Source organism: Biomphalaria glabrata, chromosome 3, assembly GCF_947242115.1.
Source record: "Biomphalaria glabrata chromosome 3, xgBioGlab47.1, whole genome shotgun sequence".
Lineage (NCBI taxonomy): Eukaryota > Metazoa > Mollusca > Gastropoda > Planorbidae > Biomphalaria > Biomphalaria glabrata.
In genome coordinates this window covers 8247953-8258782 of record NC_074713.1, presented here as the reverse complement: position 1 = coordinate 8258782, position 10830 = coordinate 8247953, and the positions used below count along the sequence as shown (strand labels likewise).

General features: G+C 30.8%; 1 protein-coding gene across 2 annotated transcripts; it reads right to left on the bottom strand.

Annotated features, from left to right (window-relative positions):
• Positions 1 to 851: 851 nt before the first annotated feature.
• On the bottom strand, positions 852 to 10446 carry LOC106079198 (transcriptional repressor protein YY1-like). Of its 2 annotated transcripts, none has more exons than XM_056023181.1 (9): positions 9954 to 10446; positions 6739 to 6882; positions 6336 to 6400; positions 6060 to 6218; positions 5359 to 5528; positions 5205 to 5270; positions 4961 to 5029; positions 4157 to 4252; positions 852 to 3503 (listed from the first exon to the last, which is right to left on the bottom strand). In XM_056023181.1, exons 1-8 carry the CDS (start codon positions 10390 to 10392, stop codon positions 4195 to 4197), a joined length of 1170 nt encoding a protein of 389 aa, XP_055879156.1. In that variant the 5' UTR covers positions 10393 to 10446; the 3' UTR covers positions 852 to 3503; positions 4157 to 4194. The 2 variants fall into 2 exon arrangements, with proteins under 2 accessions (XP_055879156.1, XP_055879155.1); XM_056023180.1 differs by having other exon boundaries at positions 6336 to 6403; positions 9954 to 10445.
• Positions 10447 to 10830: the final 384 nt, after the last annotated feature.

The window sequence follows — 10830 nt, the reverse complement described above, 5'->3', positions numbered from 1 at the left end:
GCAGTTCTTACACAATCCGGATAGGGTTGGTTATATTGAATATATTATAATAATTGTGGCTAGTCTAATAATAAAGAAATATTTTGAGGAAAGCTTATTGGTTACATGTCTAAACTTTCAAACCATAAGTCATACTTTATGGAGCAGAGACCTGGAGAACCACCATGAAAAAAATGCAGGAAGATTTTCATGATATGCTGGTCAGACAAGATCTTGAATGAGGAACTGTGGCAAAGAACAAAGCAGCAGTCCATTGAAGGAGATATCCTTAAGAGGAGGTGGACAGGTTGCACCTTTGCAAGCCTGCACCCAACATAACAAGGCAAGCCCTCACCTGGATCTCCCCCAAGGAAAGTGAAAGAGGGGATGGCCCAGGAGTACAAGGCACTGCAATTTGGAAGCAGATGGGCAAAACGTGGGAACAATTATAAAGACTTGGAAGCTGGTTGGTGGCCAGATGGGACCACAGGCATACTTTTAAGCATGGAATTTGACTGCAGTCTACACCATTTGAACTTGGTACACTTTCAAAAAAAAATTCAACCCAATCAATAGTTTTAGAAAAGCATTTAGGACCATGGAATGTAAAGTATTGGCAGCTAACTTAATTACATTTGTATGAAGTCAGAATTACAGTGGAGGCATAAAGATATATTTATTAAATAACAGGTTCTCTAAGTGCAACAATGTAATGGGAGAAAAATGTATTCATTTCACTTTCATGTCCTGATCACAAAAAAGTGACAGGATCAGTGATTGTCATTAAAGTTGAGATAATTTAGGGCCCATTTATTTTTCACCTGTGAAATCATAACAAGCAAACATGCATGTTCAAGACTTCATAATTTGATATTATTTAACAAAGTAAAATACAATTTTAAAACAAGCAAATTTGAATCAGAAATAATTTTTATTTACAAGGTATGCAGATGAAATAATTGTATTACACAGTAATTATAAACGCAATGACAAAATGAAAACTCTTGAAACATTATTTACAATAAGTGCTAATGTATTAACAAACAATATTGGCTCAGAAGAACAGATCAGGTTGACCTTAACCTGACTAAAAAAAAAAAATGAAGCCCCACCAGATATAAATATTGTACACATCTTTTCTGCCTTATTTGTTGTATGGCATTAACATATTTCCAACTGTAATAAGAAACAAACAAATGCACCATTTACCTGTGCAAACTTAACTAACAATGTTTAGATAATATCCTTCATATGTTCAATTATTTGCAAGCAAATAATAGTATAAATAAATATATCAACACATTGTATGTCTCAGGATTAATGCAGAAAGCATACACTGGTTTGATTCATTTTACAAAATTAAGAATTGTGCAAGTCATTTGACTAATTATGTTGTTTTTTGTAAGTATATTTAGCATATACAATACAATTTCTGAAAGAAGACTATCTGGTAATAAAAAAAAATTGACAAAAAAACAATTCAACTGTTGAGTCTTCAGCAGTTATATAATTATTACTATTTTAACCATTTGAGCTATGAATGTTCCTTATTTTTAATAGTTTATATAACATTTAGCTCTTGAGCTATAAAGGGGGAATAACCCTTGAGAGATTTTGGGCACAACATGGCCTAAACTGCCAAAAAAAAATGTGTCAAAAACCCAAAATATCATATCAAAATGTAAATGAAGGCTATATAGTCTAGCATTCAGGAGCTTAATAAGGACATTCATTGCTGCTGTGTTATATATTTATTTATTTTTTTTACAATATACCTGGTTGCAGATAATTAACATTTTATATTACTATTATCCAACACATAAGCAAAATAGATTATGGTAAATAAAGTATTATAGCAATGATCTCAGACCCTAAACGTATACCAATGTAAGACAATGACATGACATTGATGCTCAATAGTAAGATCTGCATTTATCTGACATGCTATACTCTTCACTTAAGCACAAACAACTAATTTATAATTGATTAACACTAATGCAACTTTTTTTTTATTTCTAGAGAAATGACAATACATAGTCAACACTTTGGAAAGAACAGAATACAAACTTACTGATGACTTAATATTACAAACTTGAAAGTAAATATATTGAAACTCAACCAACCTGACCCAATGTTCCTACCTTTACAAAACTTTTCATTTACTTTGAGTTACCAAATGAATCCATCTCAGATCCTCATCAGCTAAGTAGTAGTGCTAAACAGATGAGGAAGAAAGCTGCTTTGTAGAGCTCAGCAGAAAAAAAAAAAAAGCTTTCTGGAATAACAAACTTTTTTTTCCATTCATAGCCTATTAATTTTTAAAAATTGTAATCAAGATGATTGGTTTCCATTTTGCATAAAGCCCAGAATGAGCTGACACCATAAGGTGAACAATCAATTTTATTTTTTAATAAAAGTAATTGTGACTCAAAAAAAAAAAAAACCAACAAAGCCGTCTTTGCACTAAGCTTGAAGAAAAACAAACAAAGACTGTACTTAATAATGTGCACTTAGATCCATGTCTTGTGTCAACAAAAATATTACATATTAATATCAGCAACTTACAAAAATGAACCTCACAAAATAGACTAACATTTGAACTGCGTAAAAAAAAAAGTTGATCAAGGCAGTGTGGGGAAGTATATTCTCCAGTCTAGCCAGTGGATTTCTGTAGTTTATTGTTCTATAGGATTCATGCATCTTCTAATAAATAAGTTTTTCAGGAGGAAAAATGTTTAGAAGAACTTTTCCAAAGTATCTAGATATTCAATAAGAAATTGGGTACATTACATTTTAATCATTTATTTCAATAGAGCCTTAAGTGAAAAATGATGAAAAGAATTTACAGTTTATATACAACACTACTCCCAAGCCCTATCAATAAAACTGTAATAAAATAGCTAATAGGCTTTTTTTTTTCTTTTGAGGCAACTGGCTGATAAATTTAAAATAGTATGGTTGTGGACCTTAATTAAGATAGTTGTCATTATGGAGATGCTCAATATTAACTTTCAATAAATTGTTTTCTTCACATTTGTAATTTTTTTTTATCATCATTATATTATTAACATTGTTTCTTCCCACAAGACCTATATGAAAGTTCAGAACATTTGCATTTATTTCAGATGTTAGGACATTTTCTTAACAATTACAAATATACTGAACTTTTTATGGAAAGTTCCAGACTTTTAATTTGATTTAAGGAAATAAGGGGAATCTTTTAAATGTTTGGAGTGTGCATGAACCCAAAGTCTAGAGAAATAAAATCTTTAGTCCAACTTGAGTGATAGAAAAAAATTAAAAGAAAGCGATACACATAGCACAGCTTCCATAACTGACCACTGATACATTTGAGCATAGCTATCATTGCTGTCCATGTTTGAAATGACTGCTTTAAAGTAAAGATACACACTCTATGTGTAGCTGATGAGTTTATACATTGATAAAACAAACAAGGCGAGACTAGCAGGGAACAACCTGATGCTGTACATTTGGTGTCTTCAATGCCACACACTCAGTTCTATCTTAAAAAAAAAAAAAAAAAAAAAAAAAAAGTGTCTCAATAAATGATAAGATCATTCTTACTAACCAGCTACTAGCATTATTTAAATCTTTAAACCCATATGAAAATAGGAATATTCCTGTTGAAAAACAGAACTTTGTACCCTAACCTAGAATATTTGTGAGGTGAAAAAAATCAAACACACACATCTTATTTTAGCATTATTTAACCATTTCATGCTTGATTATTAAAAAGGAAGCTCTAACGTGGGTTGCAAATTTAATAAGATGCAGTGTTGACAGATTGTCAGGTCTTTTCTAGGTTAAATTGTTTGATTTTAAAAACTATGCTCAGAAATAAAACTGCATGCCCATTAAAAAAGAAAATGGAAAAACGTTTGATGTAAATTGCATGGACAATTTTTATTTTGCATTATAAATAAATGATGAAAATAGTCAACAAAATTATTTTTAGTTGGGGGCCTACCAAACAGTACTATTGTGTTACGGATACCCACTAAAGTTGACAAAAATCTAATAATGTTTTAAACAATGTCTGTACTACACAATGAATAATGTCAACTATTCCTTGACAAAAATCACCAGTTAAACCTTTTTTTTCATAGGACAAAAATCATTAGATCAAAATCCAACAATTAAATTTTCTATATATTACCTGCCAAAGTTACAAGATGCATTGCTGTGGATACAAGCTCAGCCCCATCCTGGTGATTCTGGAGGAATGGTAACATATGCCAGAGCCTGACCAGCCCTACAAATAAAAATTAAAATATGCTTTTGTAATAAGTTACAAAAATTACCTCATAATTATTAAATGGTGAAATGTTTCAAATGACATTTTTTTCTAATTAATTAGATGTGTCAACGATGTTCTTTTACTACATATGATATAATATGATATGGTGGGAAGCGTGGTCGAGAGGCTAAGTGTGCTTGAACTTGGCTTGGCTACCTATGAAGGGGGCTTGAGGTTCAAAACCCGACTCGAGCAGAGTTGTGTTTACTGAGCGCCTGAAGGCAGCACGGAAAAACCTTCTCCTAGATACCCCCTCCCCACAACTGAGATTAGACCAAAGTGCTCTGAGCATGCTATAAACATGAAAGTAGCACTATATAAAAGCCATAATTTATTTATTTATATTTATAATACAGTCATAATTTATTTATTTATATTCATAATACATCTTATCTCTGAAGCTACATAATACAGTGATTTAATTTAAGTATTATGTAATACCCTCACGTTACATAGTAGGATGAGTGATTCAATTTATATAACTGATATAACACCCAAATGATAATAGTAGAATGTATTATTCAAATTCAGGTAAGAAAACTATAGAATTTGTAAAAATACAATGAAGTCCAATGAATAACAACTCATAACAATATTCTCCATAATTGTAACTTTTAAAATAACTAGATAATAAAAGTTATTTAACACAGAAATTTAACCTACTGTGCACCAGGGATTTGGTAAGCTGACTGTCCTCTTGAATCAAAGACCAATAAGCCATCATCTGATAAACTGGATACAAAGGTATGCAAAATGTTAACAACTATTTTTATGACAATCTGACTTCCAATAATTAGTTTCAATGTGTCCACCAAGTAACATTGGAAGTAGTATTTTTTACTAGTAATAGTCTACTTATTGCTAGCCCATTAGTAATAACAAAGGTCGAAAATATCTACAAACTCACCACTGATCACCATCCACTGAGCCTTGATCTGAGAATACTAACATGGTTTTTGAAGATCTGTCAACTCTAAAATAATATACAACAAAAGAATTTCTTAGCACAATACATTAATTATACATAAGTAAAAGCTCTAGCATTACAAGTGCCCACTTACTTTGCTTTAGCATGTGTAAGAATATGTGACTTCAGATTCGTCGACTGTGCAAACTTTTTATTGCATCCGTCAAAGGGGCAAACATAGGGTCTGTCACCAGTGTGGATTCTGACATGTGTGCGAAGATTAAAGTCCAAAGAAAACCTTTTACCACATCCCTCAAATGTGCACTGAAAAATTTAATTTAAAAGTATGTTTTTTTATAAACATTGTTATTATTCTCTCTATAACCAGCACAACAACATTTAAGCAAGCCTATAAAAACAGCTAAGCGCACATTATGTAGTCAAACTAAACTAAATTAAGAAAAAATATATTGAATGACACCATAAAGTGACAATTTTACCTATTTTTTCAGGAGATTTTCATTTGCCTTGAATCAGGAGGCCGCTATATTTCTGCTATAAGTTATAATGGTTTAATTTAATAATTTACACCTAGAATTAGAACAGGGCATATGAAAGTGCAAGGCCCGCTGTGTCCGCATAAGTTGCAGTGGCCTAAGACCAGTCCTCGTCCTTGTGCTGGTCACATTACACCCTCAATGACCATGAGCCACAGAAACAGATGACCTTTACATCATCTACTCTATAGATCACAAGGTCTGAAAGAGGAACTTTATTACTTTTCTTTTTTTTTTCATAGGGCAAAAACATTAGTTTAGCACACAAATTTCACATGTTTAATCTAATCAATTTTACCTGAAAAGGTTTTTCTCCTGTGTGTACAAGCTGATGTCTTTTTAATTTGGAACTCTCAACAAAGGCTTTCCCACATTCTGCACACACGTGAACCCTTGGACCGTGTGTATGCAAGTGTTTGCGCATCGCTGAATTGTCCCGAAACATCTTATTACAGCCCTTGTTAAATAAAATAATAATAAATGTTAGGGGAAAAAAAAGCATTAATAATACTAAGTAAATTATTTTGACAAATACACACCTTGCTAAAAAACATTTCAAAAACAGTTTAAGTACCTTGTGTGGACATGGGACTGTTCGTGGTACATCATCAGTAGGTTTCCTAGGCTTTATCCTGTCCCAACAAGAGAAAGAAAACAAAAAAAAACGACAAAACACCCAACCAAAGCAAATATCTAATGAAATATACTAAAATTGAAAAAAAATATATACATAAATCATAATGCCTTTTGCTGTAAGCCTATATTTAAAATTTACACATTTTGTTGTTTTAGGCATACTAACCAAATAAAACTTTTTTAAAAAATATGTACAAAATAAGGGACAAGTCAGTGAGCTAAAATATTATCATTAGTGAATGTTTGTGGGCAGCAATAAACTATACACTAAGCAGTAGTTTTAAGAGTGTTTATACAAGTACATAATTACAGCAAATACAGCCTTTCAGAGAATATCTACCTTGCAAACTCTGCTAGCTGTTTAGGATCACTTAAATCAAGGCCAGGTATTCCACCAGGTGGTAATTTCTTTCCTGTCATATACTCTGTGAAGTCTGCATCTGAATCACCAGCCACTGAGTCTTCATCGAGTTTAGATTGATCTTCTGTAAAATGTTACTAGTTTATTAGAAAATATTTTCTTTCAGTTATAAAATATAATTTTTCTTTTTTCTTAATTGTATTACTCTTTGTTCATTCTTTCATTCAACTAATTTCGCTGTGATAAAACAAATTAAAAAGCTTGTTTTGATCCAAATATTTTTTACCGTTCTAAAATTTATTTAAACATTTATTTTCATAAAAAGTGGAAAAGAAATGCTGATTAACTAGTTAATGTATCTAATACAGAAATAGGATTGTAAATGTTAAAAAAGAAAAATTAAAGTATTAAAAAAATCTATTTAAAGTGTTAACATTTTTTAAAACTCTGCAAGCCCTTCAGAAATCAAAGGGAAAACAAGAATTTGAAAAATGCTTTTTCAACTATTAGGGTTTTTATACATGATTAATCTAAGACTTACATCTAGTTGACAAGTGACTTTTAACATACAGTTTCAATTGAAAAGAAATCTCCCACATCATAATTATATGTTATGGCAAAAGTATGAAATACGACATATTCAATTCTATGAATGACTAGAACAACTTGAAATGGTAATCTAATCCAGAAATATAGATTCTAGTTCAATGATTTAATTATTTTACTAATATCAATAGTTTCTTAGAAATCTGAATAATTTTGTCTTGTTTTTATGCTAGGTAAATAAATTAAATTGATCCTCAGAAGATGTTTCATATTGTGTTTTATTAAAGATGCAAGAAAAGAATGATATGTTATTAAGGTTAATATGACTAATAATAAAAACCCAATAATAAGCTGCTAAAATGCTTTTCATTTTTATGATTGTAAAAAAAAAAGTTTAATTAAATTATCAATTTTATGTCCAAACTATTTGACACCATTAATGATGCTCATAAGGCCATTGAGGAAAAGACAGAATGTTGAAGCAGCTTAAATATAAAAAAAAATAGAACTTGTAATGACATTAAACTTTATAATAAACTGTGTGTGTGAGCTTTAATGGAAGAAACAAAATCTGTTTGTGACAATCGGGTCTTTTAGGTTTAAATTCTTGCAGTCAGGTGGATTTAATCAGCTTTATGTCCCATCCTGAGAAAAAAAGATTACAAATGGATTCTCCACTGAAAAGCATTTTTTTTTCACTAACATTTGAAGAAAATTAAAGTTGTGGAGTTCCTCTTTGTAATCTTTGCTTATGTAAATGATACAAAAATTTATAAAGTCACATCGTCCCTTAATATTGTTGTTTTAAAGCCTATAATTTACTATTTTTTTACATTAAATAAATTAGTTTTATAGATTGAATTGTCATTTTATATAACTATAGTTTTGTAATGCTTTGTCCTATTATTTATGTGCAGTTGTTAGGTGAACTTAAGTTTTAACTACCCAAAACAAATATTTTGTTAAAAAATGAAGACAGAAAAAGGAAGAAAAAGTATATGTGAATAGTAAATACTCTTTTTTTTTTCTATAGACAGTTTCTTTATTGCCCCTTCATAATATAAATTAATGAAACTAATTAGAACATTATTATCTTGATTTTTATATAATGTTTTCTTTTTAGGAGAAATATATAAAAAATAATGAGTAGGCATATACTTATTGTACTTCCCTATCTGTAGGCAGTTTGACCTGCTTAGTATGCAAAATATTTCTGCAAATGTAATTGCTCAGATGACTAGTTAGAAACAGAATAAACAAAATGATTTTTTTTTTTACTATTTTAAAATAAAATTAGTTTTTATAGGGAATCATTTGATAATCTGAAAAATGGACTTAGACTATAGACATACACATATATATTTTATCTAAAGAAATGCTGTTTTTCATTTTGTATTTTACTTATCTATATTTTTCAATATAATATTATAATAATTATAGATCTACATCTAGCATCTACACTGCCTGACGTTGAACTAGTTATTTATTCATATTATAGATCTAGAATGATTAAGAATGCATTAGCATTAGAAATTGTGGTCATTTCATACTTTTGCCTGAAAGTGCCAGGCATTCTTTATCTATAGAAAGCCTGGATGAATGTCACGATAAATTTAAAATCTATAATCTATACTATTATCTATAGTTATAGATCTATGACGATGTCCGTCTATGTACAGAACAATGAATGAAAGAAAATTTTCACAGTTGAGTTGTTGAAGCATGCTAAAAATCTAGATCTAGTCGTGATGGACTAGAATCCTAGATCTATTAACACCGGACTAGAAGACAAGCATTATTATTATTTTCTAGAAAGATCAAATCTCATCTAAATAAGGTCCACATATACTAGTCTAGATCTATAGTATATACTGAAGAAAAACAAATGTTAATAGATAAGACAAAGTGAAAGCGAAAGTAAACCAATGCATGTTAACTGCGCATGCCAGTGGCCTCGTTTTTCATTAGCCTTATTTTTTTTTTTTTACTTCACTTCCGCCCTATGTGCCGTTACGAATGGCTCCAAGGTTGTTCAAGGTCAAGACAAATACCACTTATATCATTAAAATAATACATCTATATGAGTGGCGAATTCCAAACATAATATAACATAAACCATACTATTGCAAAACTAATAATAACTATCCAGTTTTTCCATCAGAAATGAAATACCATTGCAGTACAAACAAATAAAATATATAGAATCATGACTACCACCATGTCAAAATGGCGGTCGGTAGCCATCTTCAATTTTCCCTCCGCCATTTTCACGAAGAATATGGCGGCGCCCATAGAATCATAATGGCCGACTTAGTTTCAAAACAAACCCAAATATGTTACAAAATTGTATAAAAATGATAAAATGTGTTAATAAAAGTACATGGCAAATATTATACATCAATATGGCACGATCAAACACGCTGTAATCACCGGTGGTAGCATTCTAAAATTGTCTCAAGGATGACAAAGAATGATACATCAGGCTAGACGCTAGACTGGACCTAGACGGCTACGTTTGTAGCATTGTAGTCTGCATCTTATTCTAAATTAGATCTAAATCTAGCTAAAATAAAGAGTATTTATCAAATAAGTAACGCCTATGAACAGTTTGATTTTAATATGAAAATACTTTGTTAAAAAAAATCTTACCTGACGCCCACATTGTGACTGAAAATTCTCCTTCGAGTGTTTTTATCTGAACTTGTTTTTGTTCCCATTTCTTAACAGAAGTATCACCGAGCCCTAAATCATTTACACCAAGATTGCCTCCTTGAACAATATTTCTTGATTTTCCTTTTCTTTTTCCTTTTCCTTTTCTCATTGGAATTACTTCCTCTGTGGAAATTTCTATTTCAGGTGCTGGCACTGGTATTGAGTCCGAATAAACAAGATGAGGATCACCAACAACTTCTTCTCGAGTTTGTAAAACTATTTCTTCTCCTCCTGATTCAGGTAAAGGTTGTAAAGCAATCATTGGCTGTACAGAAACTTCATCTGACGTTTCGACTGTCTCTATCGGCATTTCTACTGGAATAGCATCAACTTCAACTTCTTGTATCTCCACTTCGGAACCTATGACGGACGCCATTTTCTTTATTTAGTGAAGAGTTGTGCTGGTATCAAGGGTGTGGGTGGAGGGAAAAGGAAAAATTCGGCTCTTGTCGTCAATCTGTGTACTACGTAATTTTATTTGTTATTAGAATTCGGCTGCCAATATAGGTATTTTTTCTTGGTTTTATTCTTATTGAGAAATATACTGACATTTTTGTGAGAAGCCATATTGTTCTGAATTATATTATATTGAGGCTGTAGCAGTTATAGTAAAATAGTGTAACTTTTATTTCTATTGGTTCAAATGATTATCTTTTGTTATTAATGTTGACTGTTGTTGTAAAGGCACAGGATACCTCATCAAATTAATATTAAAAAAAAAAAAGTCGAGAAAAAATAATTCAAAATTTTGAAATGCAGGCTATTTTACTAATGGGTAAAATGTTTACAAACAGTTTAAATGTCGTATTGAAAC